The 20,165-nt window shown below is 35.3% G+C and overlaps 2 protein-coding genes across 2 annotated transcripts; one reads left to right on the top strand and one right to left on the bottom strand.

The window, feature by feature from the left end:
* Positions 1-6,500: 6,500 nt before the first annotated feature.
* On the top strand, positions 6,501-12,751 carry LOC140892077 (uncharacterized). Its single transcript, XM_073300822.1, has 14 exons — positions 6,501-6,570; positions 6,728-6,801; positions 6,877-7,021; positions 7,098-7,186; positions 7,274-7,424; positions 7,509-7,702; positions 8,919-9,121; positions 9,227-9,325; positions 10,165-10,286; positions 10,499-10,600; positions 10,973-11,082; positions 11,214-11,301; positions 11,586-11,782; positions 12,369-12,751. Exons 2-14 carry the CDS (start codon positions 6,797-6,799, stop codon positions 12,586-12,588), a joined length of 1,725 nt encoding a protein of 574 aa, XP_073156923.1. The 5' UTR covers positions 6,501-6,570; positions 6,728-6,796; the 3' UTR covers positions 12,589-12,751.
* Positions 12,752-13,544: 793 nt separating this feature from the next.
* LOC140887879 (myosin-binding protein 7-like) lies at positions 13,545-17,012 on the bottom strand. Its single transcript, XM_073295451.1, has 3 exons — positions 14,973-17,012; positions 14,424-14,470; positions 13,545-13,976 (listed from the first exon to the last, which is right to left on the bottom strand). Exons 1-3 carry the CDS (start codon positions 16,350-16,352, stop codon positions 13,880-13,882), a joined length of 1,524 nt encoding a protein of 507 aa, XP_073151552.1. The 5' UTR covers positions 16,353-17,012; the 3' UTR covers positions 13,545-13,879.
* Positions 17,013-20,165: the final 3,153 nt, after the last annotated feature.

Here is a 20,165-nt window from a genome sequence, read left to right as displayed (position 1 = left end):
ATATTTTCTCAAAACTCGATCTGAATTATCACAAATCTATGTTGATTTTTCCACTATGATTAAGAATCAATTCTCATGCACCATCAAAATTCTACGTACTGATAATGCAATGGAATACCAAGATTCGATTCTTCTCTAGTTTCTCAAAAAGGAGGGCACCATTGCCCAGCGATCTTGTCCTCATACATCCCAACAAAATGGTCGTGCAGAACGCAAACATCGGCATATCTTAGATTCGGTTCGTGCCCAGATTTTGTCTGCTTATTGTCCAGAAAATTTTTGGGGTGAGGCTGCACTCAACTCTGTTTTTATCATTAATCGTCTTCCCACACCTATACTTCATAATATTTCTACTTTTGAATGCCTATACAATACATCACTTGATTATTCCAATCTCAAAACTTTTGGTTGTGCTTGTTTTGTTCTTCTTAACCCTCATGAACATACCAAACTTGAACCTCATGCCCGTCTCTATTGTTTTCTTGGTTATGGTGTCTAACATAAGGGTTATTGTTGTTGGGATCCTATTTCTGGTCGGTTAAGAATTTCTCGCCATGTCACCTTTTGGGAACATACCATGTTCTCTACTCTTTCTAAATTTCACACCTCATTTTCCAATTCAAATCCATTCTTTACTGACCCTTCAATAGAGTTGTTTCCTTCCTCTATTACAGAATCTGCCCCTGTTGATGATCCTGGTCCTCGCCCTCGTCGCTCCAATCGGGTATGATATCCCCCTACTTACCTTAAAGATTATCACTGTTTTTTCGTTATATCTTATTGCATGAACCTCGTTCTTATCATGAAGCTAGTACTAACCCTCTCTAGCAGCAATCAATGTCTGAGGAACTCCGAGCTTTAGAGACAACACATTCTTGGGATTTGGTGGATCTTCCTCAAGGAAAATCACTCATCGGGTGTAAGTGGATATGTAATATTAAAACTCCCTTCGATGGTTCCGTGGAGCATTATAAAGCCCGATTGGTTGCTAGGGGTTTTACTCAGGAATATGGTATTGATTATGAAGAAACATTTGCTCATGTTGCTCGTTTATCCTCTGTTCGTAGTCTTTTAGCTTTAGCTGCCGTTAAGCGCTGGCCAATTCTCCAGATGGATGTTAAAAATGATTTCCTCAATGGTGATTTGGATGAGGAAGTGTATATGAAGCCTGTAGTGACCCTGCAAGGAATCACCTATTAACTGGCAACTAATAGCATGCATTAAACTTAATACAGCAAAATACTTAACAGAGTAAAACGTGCGGAAACATAATCCATAAATTACATATCAGCTTAGTAAAATATATCCAGACTTAATACTGTAGTGATACAACCATATCGAAAAACTTAAAAGTAAACATTATACAGCTATATCGAATCCTGCTGTATAATAAACTCCTCAAGGCTCCTAATCCCTAGTCCTGCCTTGAACTACCAGCTCCGTCCATCCTGCGAACTACCCCGTGGAATAGGGTGTCCAAGATAACAACTAGGACGTGAGCGCTAACACCCAGTACATAAACATGAGTAAACATATGTATATAATGCATGCAACATGATGACTGGTAAAAGGTCATCTGAAAAGTCATGCTCAGTACCGGTGCCACATGAGTGCTGCCACCGCACGGATCAACCTCTTGGTGCAACCACACTCGTCTAGTACACCAGAGTAGTCAGACATACATGTCCCCGCCGTCGCGGTAATCTCAGTGACAGACTATCGAGTATAGAGCTGAGCGGCTCTATAATCAGGTATAACAAGGTATAGGCTCAACGTATATATGCACATGACATATGAATATGGAAAATGGTAAATCATATATCATGCCATATAATAATGCCAAATAAATGCAACATATAAACATGTATACTCGCTGGCAATCTCAGTCAATGTGCACGTACCTCTAAGCTAGTTCAAGTATAGTAGATCCTAGGTTCCAAGCCTATATTCAAAAGTTCACCGTATCACTACATAAGTTCTATAAGCCTTAACTAAGTTAATAAGTACTCCCAAAACTTAAATAGATTCCCGGACCATACCTTCGTCCGTAGATAGCCTTTTGGAGTCGTTGGTCCCGGATGTCTATAACCACACCTTGGTTATTCCAGAACCTCGATTATAACCGATAGGGCCCTCAAGTGTATAACTCAAAAATGAAAATCCAATTCTTGATTCTGAAGTCCGATTAAACCCCGAAATTGGTTAATTACCAATCCTAAATCATGTTTAACATATTATTATCTTAAAATGGAATTTGGGTTTACTACAAAGCCTCCTCCCGGATACGATTACCCCCCACAGAAAGTTTGTCTTCTCCGTCGAGCTTTGTATGGCCTTAAACAAGCTCCCCGCGCTTGGTTTGCAAAATTCAGCTCTACCATTACACGATTTGGTTTTACCTCAAGTTCTCATGATTCTGATTTATTTCTTCGTCGGACAAACAAGGGTATTGTTCTTTTGTTATTACGTGGATGATATGATCATTACAGGTGATGATCATCTCGCTATTTCGGACTTGCAAAACTATCTCAGTCAACATTTTGAGATGAAAGACTTAGGGCCGCTAAGTTACTTTCTTGGTCTTGAAATATCTTCTACTTCTGATAGTTATTATTTTTCTCAAGCCAAGTATGCTTCTAATTTACTTTCGAGATCTGGACTCACTGATTTGAATTAGAGCCGTCAATTTGGGTTAGGCCCGTCGGGTCGGCCCGGCCCGTCACACAATTTAACTGGGTTGGGTTGACATTTTTTCAACCCAACAAAAGGTGGGCCTAGATGGGCCAACCCGCCAAGGACCGCGACCCACGCGGGTTGGCCCGCGGGCCTGGAGGATTATTAATTTATTTTTATTTTTATTATGATATATGTATTTTTTTAATAAAAGTTATGAATTTTTTTTTGTATTAATTACTTTATATAAAATTTACACACATGAAATCAATAATTTAAATTTTTATTAATATATTTTTATTAATATTTATTTATGAAATGATATTTATAATTAATTATAATTTTTTTTATTTATTTTTATTTGTCGTTAGCCAACCCGCGGGCCGGCCCGCCTAACCCGCAACCCACCTTGGGTTGGGTTGGGTTGAGGATTTTCGGCCCGCCAGAATGATGGGTCGGCCCGCCATCGACCAGCCAAAAGGTGGGTTTTTGGTGGGCCGGCCCGGCCCACCATGGGTTGGCCCCATTTGACAGCTCTAATTCGAATACTGCCTCTACACCATTGGATACCAATGTTAAGCTAACTCCTTTTGATGGAACACCTCTAGCAGATCCTACTCTGTATCGGCAACTTGTTGGGAGTCTAGTTTATCTCACAGTGACTCGTCCTGATATTGCCTATGATGTACACATTGTTAGTCAGTTTATGGCTGTCCCTCGGACATCTCACTTTACTGTTGTTCTTCGCATTCTTCGATATGTTAAAGGCACTCTTCTGCATGGCCTTCATTTCTCAGCTCATTCCTCTTTAATCTTGAGTGGCTATACTGATGCCGACTGGGCTGGTGATCCCACTGATCGTCGTTCCACCACTGGTTACTGCTTCTTCTTGGGTGACTCACTCATTTCATGGCGGAGTAAGAAAAAAAAGTCACCTCTCGCTCTAGTACTGAATTCGAGTATCGTGCACTAGCCGGTGCTACCTCTGAATTACTTTGGCTTCGTTGGTTACTTGAAGATATGGGTGTTACACACTCCACTACTACCGTTCTACATTGTGACAATCGCAGTGCCATTCAAATTGCCCATATTGATGTTTTTCATGAGCGCACCAAAAATATTGAAAATGATTGTCATTTTGTTCGTCAACATCTACAACGTGGAACTTTACAACTTCTCCCTATTGCTTCCATGGATCAGACAGCTGACATTTTTACTAAAGAGCATCTCCCTGGCCGATTCACCGTTCTGCTTGGCAAACTCAAGTTGATTTCCAATATCCCACCTTGAGTTTGAGGGGGGGGGGGGGGTTAGTGTAATATTAATGTACCTAGATTATTTAGATGTATCTTTTATGTAATTAGGATTATTCTCTTTGATTCTCTTTTCTTTTTAGATAGTTACGTTGGTACATATATATATATATATGTATATATTCTGTACAAAACATTCATTCAATTTCAATGAAGTGTTTTACATCAAACACAAAAAATCCAAAGGAATGCACGATCTAGAAATTCAAGGAGATATGTGAATCGGGATCGTGAAGACGGTCATTCTCGCCTTGTCAAAGATTATTTCTCCCACGATGAAGTATTTTGGAGGCGATTTCGAATGCGCAGAGAGTTATTCTTTTGCATATTCGATGCTCTTACAAATCATTCGGACTATTTTCGATGGAGGAGAGACATTGTAGGAAGACAAAGTTTGTTGCCACTTCAAAAATGCACAGCGGCTATTCGTCAATTGTCATATGCAGGCCTAGACGACTCTCTCGATGAGTACATACGGATGGGTGAAAGAACTACATTGGACTATTTGATCAACTTCTGTCAATGCGTGATTGATGTGTTTAGGGCATGATATTTGAGAAGACCCAATGATGCAGACACTCAACGATTACTTCAAATGCATGAAGAGAAGCACGGCTTCCCTGGAATGTTGGGCAGCCTTGATTGCCTGCATTGAGAGTGAAGAAATTGCCCCGTAGCTTGGAAATGACAATATACTAGAGGTTATTATGGTGTCCCAACGATAATTCTCGAAGCGGTTGCATCTACAGACTTGTGGATATGACATGCTTTTTTTGGTGTTGCAGGATCACGTAATGATATAAATGTTCTTAACGAATCACCGCCATTCAATGTCGTCCTACAAGAAAATGCTCCGAATGTTCATTTCACAGTGAACGAAACATCTTATAAAAATGGATATTATCTTACAGATGGAATCTATCCAGAATGGGCTGCTTTCGTCAAGATATTTTCATGCCCCGAGGATCCCAAGAGGAAGAAAATTCAAGAAGAGACAAGAGTCTGCAAGGAAGGACGTTGAGCGAGAATTTGGAGTGCTCCAAGCTCGTTGGGCAATAGTTAAAGGTCCTGCACGATCTTATTACAAGAATGATTTAAGGAATAACATGTACACATGTATTATTTTTCACAACATGATTATTGAGGATGAGGGAGATGAATCAGTCAACTGGTAGGATGAAGACTCTCCTCCACCAGCACGAATTGTCATGAGATCTACCCAAGAATTCCGAGAGTACTTCCAGAATTATAGCGAGCTACGTGACAGAGATGCACATCACGAACTTCGAGCCGACTTGGTCGAACACATATGGGCACAGTACGGAGACAATTAGTGAGGAACAACTTTATCATTCAATATTTCGGTTGTACATTTATGTTTTTTAAATTTATCTTGGTCTTTGTCACTTGTGCACGTTTATGTTTTTTAAATTTTAATTTATGTTGGTTTTTATTTGTTGTGTTCGATTGCGATTCATGAATTGAAGCTCTGTTATTAATTATGAATATTTTAATTATATAATTTTTTATTAAATATTTATATTATAACACTTTGTAATTTAATATATTATTTAGAACTATATATTAATAAAACAAAAATATAAAATTTAATAAATCTATTTCTGATATGGACTTATTTATTTAATACATTCATGAATTTTTTAATAGTAATTAAATTTTAATTAAAGATTATTTAAATAAATAAAAATATTAAAAAATAATTAATAAAATTATTTTACGTTAGTAAATTTTGATTAAAGATTAATTAATTACATAAAAATATTAAAAATTAATTTATAAAATTATCTTACGTATTTAACATTATTTAAGATAATTTTTTTATTATATTATAAAAATTAAAATTAAAATATAGATATTTAATAAGAATTGTATAAAAATGATTAGTGAGACCCATGAAAAAGTTATTTTTTAGGTTTAAAATTGTGGAAAAAATTTATAAAAGTTTTGTTTTTTAAAATTTTGAGGTGACAATTACGAATCATAGTAGGTCCCGTGCTCAAATTGGATGTACAAGATTGCCGCATCCTAATGAATAAATTGACAAAGTTTTTTTTCTCAAATTTACCCTTCAAAATATTGATAACGGCGAGTGGTAAGCACAGAAATGGGGAGGGAACCAAAAATAATTCAAAACAAGTTGAAAAGACAGCACAGTGCTCTTTTCATTAATTAATTTAATTGGATGCCTAGTCCCATCACACTGCTCTCCTCCGCCGAAGGAAATTGGGGGAGAAAAATCGAAGAACTAGAGATCATCCGAACCAGGTTGAACTTCTTAATTGTCTTGCTTGTGAATGCTGATTATTTTTTACCCTTTTTTATCTTAGTTTCGATTCTCTTCTTTTGTATCTGTAGACTATATTAAATTTTTTTCGGTTAAGCATAGAAGTTGCATTTGAAGAGGATGACAAAGTTCGCTGCTTCTAGTCAAATGTTTTCGTCGAATTCTCTTCAGCTTGGTGGTGGATCCGGAGGTGGTGGTGGTGGTGGTGGTGGTGGTGGTGGTGGTGGTTCAAAGATTTCAACTTCCACTTTGAAGCGGAAAACTCCCTCAGAGTTGCGGGTAATATTTTATGCAATGTAGACTGCACATACAAGGGTGAAATGAAAGAATGATGTATATGAAGTTTGATTTGCTGAATGGAATCGGCATTAACAAGATGTTATGTGTAACAGAGTAAACACTTTTACTAATTATGCCTTTTTCCCCTTTCTGGTAGGGAGAGCTACTGAAGAGAAAGAATATAGTGGAGCTTGTCGATGAAAATCCAGCTCCAGTTCTTTGTTCCATGAGGTAAATTTTCTTTCAAAGGTATGATAGCTTTCTGTTGATTTTTTTGCATAAGTATTGAATTCCTTGTTACTGTAGAAACGCAGATGGAGAGCATTTTGGGTCTAAGAAATCTGACTCATTTAAAGCACCTAGATACGTTGACACACGGATGGATGAACTGTTTCCAGTCACTAAAAACAATACCATCCTCAAGCTGCTTTCCAGAAACAAAAATCCTAAGGTTACTTTGGCTATACCCCTTTTCACTTGCATTACGGACTCATCATTACTTACATAATATACATTACCACTGGCAGGAAACTGTTTGTAACGAGTATGTTGACAGCCTGAAGGCTTCTGTTGAGCCCATGGATTTGAATGGCAACCATCATACTCAAAACTCAAGGTACTTCTTGTTTTGACTTAGCAGTATTGGTTGGACAACGCCATTACTTTTATGATTAATATATATATATTCTCTGTTTCCTCGAAGTGTGGATGATACTGTTGCTTCAGGAAGTAGCAAAAACCACTCAAATCAAGCTAGCAACACAAGCAAAAATTGTAACAAAATTACTTTTCAGAGCGTTCGAGAGCTTTCATTGGGTGGTGATAAGTTAAATCGCTCTTCATTTGTTGATATGGTAACATTTTACCATGAAGTTCTACGTGAAATAGATGTGGAGCATTTTCAATCAAAAAATGTTGTTAATCTTTTTCATGTACAGGATAAAGCTTTAAAGGGGTTAGTTTCATCTGAACCTCATGGTCTGTCAGCTCAACTAGTTGATTCAGTTGATAATATAGGACAAGTTACGCCAAAAAGCTTTTGTTCTGAATTTCATGTACCTGGAGACAATATTCCTCTGGATTTGACCCTAAAAACTACTATGCGAGTACTATCTACATCCTCTGTGAATTGGTGAGTTTATCTATGCATCAATTGATGCTAATCTTAACACTGTCTAGATATTGCTTACTCATACATAATGCTAATAGCCTGTGTCTGAAAAGAAATTTTATGACTATTATTTTCCAATAAATATGGTGACATGCAAAGGACATCAAAAGTTTGCGGTTTTGAATGCTGTTATGTTAACCAAGCCAACAAACTGTATGTTTTTTTTGTTTAATTGTTTTTTGTATGCACCAATAGTCGGCTCTTGTTCTTATTGGTAAAATTTATGATGCCATTTCTTTGAGCAATCAGTTATATTGATGCCTATTGGTTGAGATGCTTTTTCTCATTGTTGGTCATCTTCACTGATCCTTTCCGGTTGCTAAGCAGCTTGAAAAACTGCGCGTTAATTCTTGCTAAACACTTATTTTTAATTTTTATGCATTAATATCTGGTCCTCTCAGATATGGAATTCAATTTTTATTTTGATCCCAAATTGGGAAAAAATCATTACCATTGAGAGTGCACTACGAAAAATCTGGACAAGTGCCTCTCAAAAGTAAGGCGCAGTGAGGAAAAAATGATGTATGTCAAACAATCTAATCATTAAACTATGAACTATAAAACCCAAATGAAGAATTTAAGTTCACTAATTAAGATTATAAATAATAAACATGCATTTCACCAAAATAATTTGCATAAAGTTTGGTGAAGTAATAAATCAATAAATTGAGTAATTAGAGTTTAGGTCTCAGTAGTTGCTGAACATATAAGTTATAAATGAGAAAGAGCAAACCAGAGAGCAAGCAACAAATGAACAGAATCCTGACTAAATTTCTTCCATTTCTCAATCAGATAAAACAGTTTAGTAATTTATTGTTATGAACTTCTGGAGAGAAGATTGATTTGGGGTCAATAAAAGAAAGCAGTGGAAGTCTTCTACAACCTTGAATCCTTGATGTCAGAGCGAAATTGGGAAATTAAGCATTGAAGAGAATTAAAGGAGCCAAGTAGTGGGTGGGATCAAAGCCATTTTCCTCGGTTGAGGGAGAGAGAGCGAAATGAAGATTCCTGCTCATTCTATGAAAATTGTGTCGTTTAGGTGGGGAAAGAAGCAATTGTGGGGGCAAATATGACTGGAAGTCATTTTTGAAATTGTCTCAACTGTTTCCCTGAGCTATAAATATTTTATGTGTGCCACAATTTATGGATTCATCCACTTTATTTCATGGTTCCATAGGTTTCATAGGTTAACGAACTGTGGCCTCTCCAATGGTTTGTCTCAGTTTACATCAGTTGGTTGTACTAGTCAAAGCACAGGCTGCACATCTGAGCCTACCTTTAACTGTCAATCAAGGAATCCACTAACTTTTCATTCTTGGATTCACCCTCAATCAATTCTACCCCGTTCTGTTATAGCAGCATTGACCTCTACTGCAGGAGGTATCGCAGTTAAACTCTCGCCTTGGTTCACTGTTAAACTCTCGCCTTGGTTTTTTGAACTTCTGTTTTTATGTTCCCATCTTAGTGTTGATTTTGTTTATCAAGGGCAAATGGACTTCCTGAGTAATCGGCAGCAGGCATGGGAGGATTCATTTCGCTGTCTTTACTATATGCTTCGGAAAAAATTGTGTAAAATATTTTACGGTAATTGACATTTTGCAGCATTCTTTTAATATTTGTGTATACACTTTCAGGAATTCTACTTCTTAATTGTGATGCTTCATGCTCATTGTTTCTTCATCACATGAATGGTTTAAATAGACCTTGTTCCTTATTTTATAGTTAATGGGGCAAGTGTCTGTTTTGAGTTTTCCATGGCTCACAATTTCTTTTTTGGCTATCAAATATGCATGCAGTTCCAATTTTCATAGACCAACTAGGAATAAACATTTCCAACCCACTTTATCTCTAAATTCCTATAGCCTAGCCTCAGTTTCGTCGCATGATCCTCAGAAAAATCTGCACCATGGGTTCATAATGAGTTTCATCCCCTAAATCTATTGAGAGCTAGGGTCATTGTTGGGGTCAATCTGCTTCAAATGTTTCTTGTCACAGTTTATTTTCTGTTAAGCTTTCAATAAATACTTCATCCTAGAGATACATCATACAAATCACCTGTCAACCTGAAAGAATTTATGCGGCAGCATCATTTTGCTGCTTCACAAAGGAGTATAAAATGCGAATGAAAGCAGTTAAAATAAAGCACAGTAACTTTTACTCTGGTAAAGATTGCTAAAAGAGTGACAGGTGATTTGCTTGATAATTCTCCAGAACTGCTTTCCTTCATGTTATGAGATTATCTTTGTCAAGACTATAGATGTAAGATAGGAAAGTCATATGATCAAATTTGGTAGGAATATCTGTTATCTTAAACAAGTTTGAAGGTTGCGATCAGATGGTTTTTTGAAGTTTACTATATTTGACTTTTCTCGTCAAGGAGAAAAATCATGTTCATTTTTCGGTTATTGTTTGAACTTTTGCAGTGTGCACTGAACAGTTTGTGGTTATGTTCACCGGACTCTGTAGACCAAAGGAAACCAAGTGCTCTTGCTTGGCCTATGTATCGCAATCAACCACAAATTTAAGGTCGCTTCTAAAAGAACATGTAAGGCTATTTTCTTATAAAGGATGGATTTGTAGGTTCAGTAGCTATAGTATCAGTGTATCACATTCCTCAGTGCTTCCTGTTGCCATTTCATGTCTCTTACAATTTTAATGATATTTTCTGTTTATTATGCAAATTTTCATTCTGCTAGAGTCTTTCATTGTTGATCAGCAACACGAAAGATTCATTGTTGAATTTTGGTATGAGTGCAGGGTGCATGTTTCTCAATGCCTCTTTGCCACACGAAAGTGGAAGAAGCTTCTGCAGAAGACCTTGTTGAACTTTCTGAGATAAGAAAATATAATCTCGGCCAGGTTTGCAATTTATCCATCTTCACTTTTGCATATTTGTGTAGCCGCTGAACTTAGGTCCAAGATAAAAGGTGAAGCATCTTTAGGATAATGATTGCTTGTTAATTCACTGCCAAGGGATCAGCATCAGCATTGTTTGTTCAAAAGCTTTGAACCATAAAGATATTGCTCTTGTTCATTCCCCAAAAACATTTTTTATAGTGGTCAACGAAATTTTACTGCTATTCAATCCTAAGATTTATGCTTTAGGAAAGTGAAATATTTTGGACATCTCCATTCAGTCCTTTACAATCTATGAAGTGAATAAATTGGATGAGAACTTGTTGACTGAACTAAAATTATTGTGGCTGTGCATAACCATAATTTATGCTTTAGGCTCGATCTATGGAGACCATGACTGGGATAGACAAGAGTCCACAATCTTTGCTGATGTTTACCGGGAACAAGAATATTCATGCATTATATGATTTTCTTTTGAACTATAGGTCAGTATCTGGTCAATTTTGGTTATTATATGTCAGCGAAAGGACAGATGCACTGGAATTTGTGATATGGGAAGTGAAAACCATTTTGTTCTGTGTTTCTCATCAAAATTTCTTGTTTGGTATGATTGCAGATTCTTTTTGACCTCTTTGACTGGTGGTGATGTTCCCATGCTGTATTCACCAGTTGCTTTCGAACATGCTGCTCTTTCTGCTCCAGAGGTTGGTCCCACTGATATGTGGTTTTACTCAAGAAATATAGAAATTTATTATCATTAGTAAAGCAGCATTGATTACCTGCAATCATTCAATTGAAGTTGTAGTTGATTTAAGGCAATTTTCAGAGGTTAGATAATATTTAAGTTTTTTTTTCCTTTATTAAAATTGTTTCACATGAACTGAGAATTACCAGGACACAATAAACTGAGTGAATTGCCACTTTTTGTAGAAGCTCTTGACATCTTCACCATTGGATCTATAAAATTGTCTCGCCTACTGTTATGCAGGTGAGATGTAGACAACTGAGGAAAGCCGACTGCATATCTTTACAGCAAAAGGAATCTGACATGAATAGTGCTCCTTATAGCGATTCATCAAGCGGCATCTGCAATAGTATTGATATTAGGGATGTCTATCTCCCACCATGGGTGATCTGTGGCATCTGCAATGCCATGCGCTCTAATGGGGTTGACTTTCAAGCAAGGTATACAAAATTTCATTGTTAGAGTTTGAGTCGGCTGAAAATTTATTCATGTTCCTGTTTTGCTAACGTTATATTCTTAAATAACAACCTTGCACCAATTTTTCCTCATCATTTATTATATATAACATTTTCAGAAATTAAATTGGACTAGTATACCATCAGTTTTTACACAAGATCAAAATTCAGTAGTTTATCGCGATAACCTAGTGTTGGAATGCCTTTTACTTCCTCTTTGAAAATCCGAGCACCATTAGCCATTAGGGCAAAGTGAAACCATGAATGAGGTCCATCGTCCGTCAGATATAATTAATGTGTTATTATTTATGTCTGCGTTTAACATCAGTTTTTGGTTTATTTCTGCAAGAACCAATGTATCATAGTTGTAGTGACGTTCCCCTACTTAATTGTCTTGAATAAACTATATGTTCTCAAAGATAGAGATTTAGTTATTGCATGGAGCCGATTTCTCATTTAACTTTCTTTTCTTACCCATGAATCACATTAAGAGTTTATACCTATACATTTCCCAAGGAATCAGACAGTGACTTATTACCAGATGTTCAATTACCTTCTGATTGCTATGCAGCTTTGTGACCGAATCCACGTCAATTGGCTTGAACATTGGTCTAGGCATAGCCAAGGAACAACCTGCTCAGCAAGCTGTAGCAGACAAACCATTACAAGAAAGCAGCAACTCTTTCGATATTCCTTATGCGACGTGTTCACCTCACACACAAAATGCATTTTTAAAAGGATTGAGATACAGTGGTGGTTCATATACTGCTTCTGTATCACCAGTTGTATAGGTTGAAGAAATTGACGTTTATCCTCCTGTAGCTGGACCGATTTGCATTTTGTGTTAATCTTGTATTACAAGTTTAAAGAAGACCCTTGTACTCCGCTTCAATTTGACTCGTATAGTTCTTCCATTCTGCCCTATCTTGAAATCGAAGAGCTATTTTTTGGGGTAATGACAGCTATTTATTCAAGTCTGTTTGGCAGGCTATGAGTAACCATCTTCCTTTAACTAATATAACTTTAGTGTATTAAATTGTTATGGCTACGCATCCATTGTGGGCACTTATAATGAAACGTTGTCATTAGAATATTGTCCTGAAAGTGCATTTTAAGATGGATAATAATCAACATATCTCTTCCAGACGGTGGTGCATGGGCTTGTGTTTAGCGAGGGAGACAGACTTGTGTTGGAAATGATGTTGGCAAAAACAGCTGAAGTTCGAAGTTATAAAAACCATGCACCTGGATGGAGATTCTAAAACGTATTAAGCATAATAAAACATGAAATGTAATATGCTTAATTAAAGTTTAACTGTAATAAAATGTGTTTAATTTTTATATAGCTTTGTATCGAATTAAACAATAGTTAAAACAATATACAAAAATTAATTTAAGATCAAATGCATACATTTTATAGCAGGGGAAATAATACTCGAGCCATATTTCACATTGAGGAAAATAAATAAACTCATGGCTTTTTCACAGGATAATTTCAGATAGTCTAAGAAATTTTATTATTTTATTTTTATAAAGAATTTTTAAATTTTGTAATGTTTATACTGAAGCTAAAAAAAACTCAGGAGCATTAAACCTAATTTGATACAATCAATCATAACTTTGACATACTTTTGTTGCTTCTGGCCAAATAGTCAAGTTTTCACGCGCTTCTTATCAGTTTGTATAGCCAGCAGATAAAATTGGAACCTAGACCAAGCAGGAAGGTACTATATGCATATTGGAACACCAAAAATCTTCACCAAAAGGTAACAAATAAAATGGAGCACTTTGTTGACTGGGAATTCATACATAAACCTGTAATATGCACAAGGAAACTAACTACACACATGCCTCGAACTAAATTCAACAAACTCAAATGACAATGATGCCCGGAACCGGAAGGATCTAAAATATGCAATCCACGATAAAGGTAATCACACCAGCATAAGATAAACGCAAACCCAACCCACATCCATGAGGAAGCCAGCGAAAGCATGAGACATGTGAAGCATAAAACGGCAATCAAAATCACTCAAGAGTACAAATTCAGGGGCATCGATGTCAATGACTGATAGAGGGCATTTATCTGCTCGATATTGATCTCCATTGCCCCACACGTGGACTTCGATCCAGCAGCATTAACAAGCCCGCATTGTTGACTGACAGCCCGAATGAATACCTAAAATGATAAGAGGATCAATCACTGACTGCAACAAAAAACTGCCACCAACCTGTCCTCTTTGTGACACCCAGGGCTCAACATTTGTATATTTGGACATACGAAATAAGTAGTTTCTGGTTAAACGAATTCTACTAACAATTAGTTCTTATTTAGTGGCCACCAATGATGACAGCTATTGTTTTTTTTCATATAAAGATCTCGCAAATGTGGACAAATGATAGATATCACACTGAAAATACATTTTAGCATTTTCCTCATATTACATTTTAGCTCTGACCTTACGAGAATACATGACCCTGCTATTGTATATGATTTGCAGCTATCGAGTAACATAAATAAGGAAAAGCAAACATAATGGATATAAGGGTAATTTACACAAAAATCGAAAAGCTGAAGCAGCACAATGTAAGGGTATGTCGGATAGTAAAACAAAGAGGTACTCACTTGCATCTGTGTGTTTTTCTTCTCCAGAAAATAAACGAAACGAGCCACTGTGCAAGAATGGGAAAAAAAGGTCAGTAGGGATGATTGAAAATCTGCAACTGCCATATTGACATTCAGAGGTGAAAGTGACAAATGGTTTTCATGTGATAATTCAAGAAGAATCAGCAAATCACAAGATAATGAAAAATTAAAAGAAAGATTTAAGATGGAGGCTTTATAGGAAAATTATATTAGAACAAGCTAGGTAAAATATCTACATATTATTCAGATAAAGATAAAAGCATGGTTGTCAAGGTTGCGATTCCTATCATAAGATTGTCTAATCCTATAATGGAAAAATGATAAATATCACACTGAGGATTACATAAAGTGATATCTTTAAGATCTTGATTCAGAATAGGGGGCCAAAATCTGGATGGCAGGATCCTGCTTATTAACTACAGGAGTTATAGAAAAAGAAATCTTCCTTCAAGTAACATGAATGCAATTTTTATTTGTAATATAACAAATGGCAATTCAAAATAACCAAATCATCAACATTGTAATTACCTTGAATATTGATAGGAAAGAAAAATTCCTATTCACCGGATGCTTCCTCACCGGCATTCTCCCTTCCGGTGACATTTCTTTACACAAGTTCTGAGCTATCTCCTTTAACAATACCAGTTGTGCTTTTTCGGTCCCAATAGATACAATTGCTTGTCTCATTGATTCCCTGTCAGCCTCAAGAGCATGAAGCCTCGCATAAAGTTTCTGGATCTCCAAATCTCTACCATCAGAATGATTTGGTGACTCTCTAGATGTTGCCAGAAAGTCACTACTGCAGATACCAGTAGCAGCCCCATGATGCACGACACCTTCTAATGAAACCCCCTGATGAACAGAATCAATAGTGTAAACCCTGTCGCTCATTGCATCTCCAACTTCGGATGCATCGTCCATCTTCCTCAGATTCAAATTCCCGTCCACACTTAAAAACTCCATTTTCTTGAAACTACAACCAGACTTTGGTGAATCAGGGGCAAGATCTTGGCCCATTTCTTTACTCATTGAACTTGAGCAGTCAGCTGAGAACTTTCGGATACTCTCAGCCTCCCTCAGGGAGTGATCATTCATTACCTTTTCAAGCACATCTATTTCTTCAATGCATTCCCCATCAGGCTGAATGGTCCTTGGACTTTTCTCCAATTGATTGATGCGATATTCTAAATCCTCCAACTGATCCCTAGATCGTGGAGTTTCTCCAAATGCATATTTCTCAAAATCAACAGCTTCATCATTGCCATCAGGATAAACTTGGGACTCATTCAATTTGCACTTGAGAGGAGGGTAAAAAATCTCATAAGGAGGAAACTCAAATTGGCCCTCAATGTTCTCGATCAAGCCAGTGTTTTGGCTCATACTCTCATCGTCAGCACCAACGATCCCATAACTCATCATCCTGTGCTTATAGGCATTCACTTCACATGTAAGCGACTGAATGACCTGCTCTCTCTTATACAACAAATCATCTAATGCCAACATCTCCTCCTGATCATGAGCCATTTTCTCCTCTGCAAACCTCTTAAACTGCCTTGCTTCCATCTGGATATCCGCCTTATCCCTTTGCAACTTCAGAATCATAGACATGGCCTCACTGGTAGCAGAAGATGAGGCGTTTCGCTCCTCCTCTAACTCAACAATGAGATCCTGAATGGTCTGTTGCTGATTGCTGACTGTTTCGCGCAGTGCCATACATTCATTATCGATACCTATACGGGCATTCTGAGGAACAACAAAACCAGGGATGGTGAACACGTTCTCTTCCTTAAGTTCGTCAATTTTTCGTTTCACAGATCTCATATACCCCCCTGCAAGATTCATGTTTGGGCAACTGCATCCGCAATTGCAACATTTCGATGATGGTAGTTCGGAATCGTCCGAATCCATGGACCAAAAAAAAAAAAACCAACCAAAAGACCTCGACCCAGCAAATAAAGACTCAAGCCCAAAAATCAATCTTTACACCAACACTACAGCAATCTTAATCAAGCATCACTTAAATCAAGAAGCCCCAACCCTCAAAACACCTTCCTTTTCCACAATTAATAGAAAATCTTAGACGCATCCTCAGCACCCAAAAACGAATTCAGATCGACATATCCGTCAAACAAAACCCGAAACAAATAACACAAACTTCAATTCTTAAATCCTAAAAAACCCACTACTACATCAATACAAGAGTGTTTACACACACGCCCGCCGCTCATTCGAGCTTACCTCGCAACTCGTACAGAGAAAGAGAACTACGAAACGGAGCAGCATCTGTCCCGGGAAACATTTCCCACCACGTATTTTCAGGCATGAATAAAATAACAGGTGCACATCGGCAGCAGATTCTGATGCGCAAAGGGAAATAATGTACCCGTAAGATAAGATTAAGACTATGAATGATATTGAGGGGAAATCGAGATGAATCAAAGGACGTAAGGTGGAGGGAAAGCTGGAAAGGCAAATTTTGAAACCCTAGATATTCTGTAAAGAGATTTTCCTCGTGCTTCGTGCCATGGGAGAATTGGTAGTTGGCTCTAAGTTTATGGTAAAAAGGAAGACGGCGGTTGAATCAACTACTATGCAAATTTCCATTATTATATTTATAGTTATTTGCATCAAATACTCATTTGAAATATTGGAAATGTATACTTTTTTCTTTAAAATTTTAATAGACAACTTAAACTCTGACTTTTTAAAAAATTAGCACACTCGCCTCTTCAGATGAGTGATTGTTGCGCACGCACCCCTCATGCGACTGAGCAAAGATTTTGATATTTTTTTTGCACCAAATATCCCTGTGAAATATTAAAAATGCATATTTGACCCCTGTAAAAATAATTTTTAAATCTATTCAACCCATAATACAAAATTTTTATTAAAATATAATTATAAAATATTTAGCAAACACTTTTCGTTTTATTAATTTAATTTTTAATTTTTAATTTATTATGATTATATAATTAGTTTCTAAAAAATATTATTATTTTATCTTGTTATCATTATTTTATTAAACTTTTTTCTTGTTTCCAACTTCTCAATTAAAAATGCATTCATAAACGAGACTTAAATACCTAAAAGTACCAAAATATTAAATCAAAATGATAATTTCCTGTATATTACTTTTCAATTTAGGATTATATATTTTTGAACCAAAATCTAAATTTTTTAAAATGCATTGCAGAATTTGCATTAAATAATAATACACAATATTTATTAATATCTAATTATAAAATATTTTTCAAACATTTTTAATTTTATTTATTTTTAATTTTTAATTTAAACTTATAATTTATAATTAATTTATTTATAAAAAAATTATTACTTTATCTCGTTATCATTATTTTATCAAATCACTTCGTGTTTTCAACTTTTCCATTAAACATGATTGATAAATAATGATTTAAATATCTAAAAATACCAAAATATTAAACCAAATGATAATTTCATGAATGTTACTTTTTTGATTTAGAATTATATAATTAGCATGTTATTTTTTATTATTTATTACAAATTGTGCAAATGCATATTCTCAAAAAATTTAAATTTTGGTTCAATAATATATAGTCCTAAATCGAAAAAGCAATATGTTTAAACTTATCGGTTTAGTTCAATATTTTGGTACTTGAAATTATTTAAATACTTGTTTATGAATGCATGTTTAATGAAAAAATTGGAAACAAGAAAAAAGTTTAATAAAATAATGATAACAAGATAAAATAATAATATTTTTTAGAAAATAATTATATAATCATAATAAATTTAAATTTAAAATAAAATTAATAAAAGAAAAACTGTTTGCTAAATATTTTATAATTAGATTTTAATAAAAATTGTGTATTATGGGTTGAATAGATTTAAAAATTATTTTCACAGGGGTCAAATATGAATTTTTAATATTTCACAGGGGTATTTGGTGCAAAAAAAAAATCAAAATCTTTTTCCTGTCGCATGAGGGGCGCGTGCGCAACAATACTCATCTGAAGGGGCGAGTGTGCTAATTTTTTAAAAGGTTAGGGTTGAAGATGCCTATTAAAATTTCACAGGAGAGAAGTGTGCATTTTCAATATTTCATAGGGGTTTTTGGTGCAAATAACTCATTATATTTACTTGTAAATGTATTTATATTTTTTTATTATTATTTATATTGATTTGTCCATATTTATTTATGAAAAGATTTTATTGCACCAAATCTCCAGTGAAATATTGAAAATGCACACTTCTGTTTAATTAAATTTTAGTAGGCATCTCAACCTTCTTTTGTAAAAGTTGCACCATTAACTTTTGTCATGACGAGTTATTGAACACGCGTTGTTATGACACCTAAACCACCATTTATTGATTTTTTCAAAAAATTTGTATTTATTTATGAAAATTTCAGCTTAAATTTTTTTTATTAAAATGTTGAATTTTTTAGCCAGGTCTCATGATTCGACATATGAAAAAAAATATTAATATTTATGTCAAAATAGATTTTTTTTAGTGATGTATTGTTCGTGTCAAATCTTCTCCGTCTCACATAAGATCTGTTCATTATTTTTAGGTCAAATGTTATGTTTAAGTATTGCACATCCAAAGAATGATAATTTTTTATTATGTATTAGCTATGTAATGAAGGTTTCTTGCTGAGTCTTTAGACTCACTATATTTGTATGGTGCAGATGTAAAAGTAGAAATTAAATATTTTAAGGTTGATCATGGGCCGAGTAGTCGAGAAGGCGAGAAAAGTTTGCATGACACGGATGTTCGAGAACCTTATGTCTTGCATGTCCACGAAGCTTAGACATTTTATTAATGTTATGCATGTATATTTGATATCATGTTTTAGCAAGTAATTTAAAGATTCAAATCATGTTTTAAACACATTATTTTATGATAACGTATTTTGCAGTTTCAAGTTTTGCACGTGTGAGAAAGTTTTGGTGTTTCTGTATGAGTTAGTGTCATTTCTGTTCAATGATAGTTTAAACCAGTTTTGAACCGTTAGATTTTGAGTTTCTTTAATTGAAATTAATTTTACGCATGATATTTTGTACTTATGAGCACGATGCATGTATAAAAAAATGTATTCCGCATTTTTTCGAATCATAATTTTTGAAAATATCCAATAATACGGGACGTCACAATTATAGTATATGTATTAATTTACATAAGGAAACTTTTTGATACCATATCATAAAACTTGCACATAAAGGAAAAACTTGATAAAATAATATATCAAGATTTTCGAAAACCCTAGTCGTAAGACTAGAAAGGATTTTCAAAAATCATCTCCTCTTTCAAAAGGGATTTTAGCCGCCCCTCTTTCAATAGGGATTCGAGTCGTCATTTTCTTTGATTTTATCTCAACGTAAAACTTCTTCTATCAAACTAGAAAATGAAAACAATTCAGTCGTGGACTCGATTAGAAGCTTGAAGAAAGGATTTGAAAAAAAGAAGATTCTCAAGATGATTGTTCGTAGGAATTTAATCCGCTAAATTCAGAATAGTTGGAACCAAGTGAACATTTTGCTAAAGATATATTCGTATACACCCTATGAATGTTTTAATAAACCATATGAATGCCCAAGTGCTAATTTTTAATGTCAAAATAAAAATTTTAGAACTTTTGCATCTTAGGCATAAGAAATGGTACTTCAACGCTTAGTATATCTCGAAAGTAGGAAATGCGCAAGGGAATCTCTAGTGATAGAAAAGTAATCGGGAAGATCA

The sequence above is a fragment of the Henckelia pumila genome, chromosome 3 (genome assembly GCF_033568475.1).
Source record: "Henckelia pumila isolate YLH828 chromosome 3, ASM3356847v2, whole genome shotgun sequence".
NCBI classification, from domain to species: domain Eukaryota; kingdom Viridiplantae; phylum Streptophyta; class Magnoliopsida; order Lamiales; family Gesneriaceae; genus Henckelia; species Henckelia pumila.
Note: the sequence above shows the minus strand (reverse complement) of the source record. Positions and strands in the feature narration are given on the sequence as shown.

Coding starts and splice junctions, on each gene's coding strand:
- LOC140892077 (XM_073300822.1), top strand. Junction 10,601..10,972: donor GAAAATATAATCTCGGCCAG/GTTTGCAATTTA, acceptor TTTATGCTTTAG/GCTCGATCTATGGAGACCAT. Junction 11,783..12,368: donor GGGGTTGACTTTCAAGCAAG/GTATACAAAATT, acceptor ATTGCTATGCAG/CTTTGTGACCGAATCCACGT.
- LOC140887879 (XM_073295451.1), bottom strand. CDS start 16,352: ATGGATTCGGACGATTCCGAACTACCATCATCGAAATGTTGCAATTGC. Junction 14,471..14,972: donor CTTTCCTATCAATATTCAAG/GTAATTACAATG, acceptor ATTCTTGCACAG/TGGCTCGTTTCGTTTATTTT. Junction 13,977..14,423: donor AGAAAAACACACAGATGCAA/GTGAGTACCTCT, acceptor TTATCATTTTAG/GTATTCATTCGGGCTGTCAG.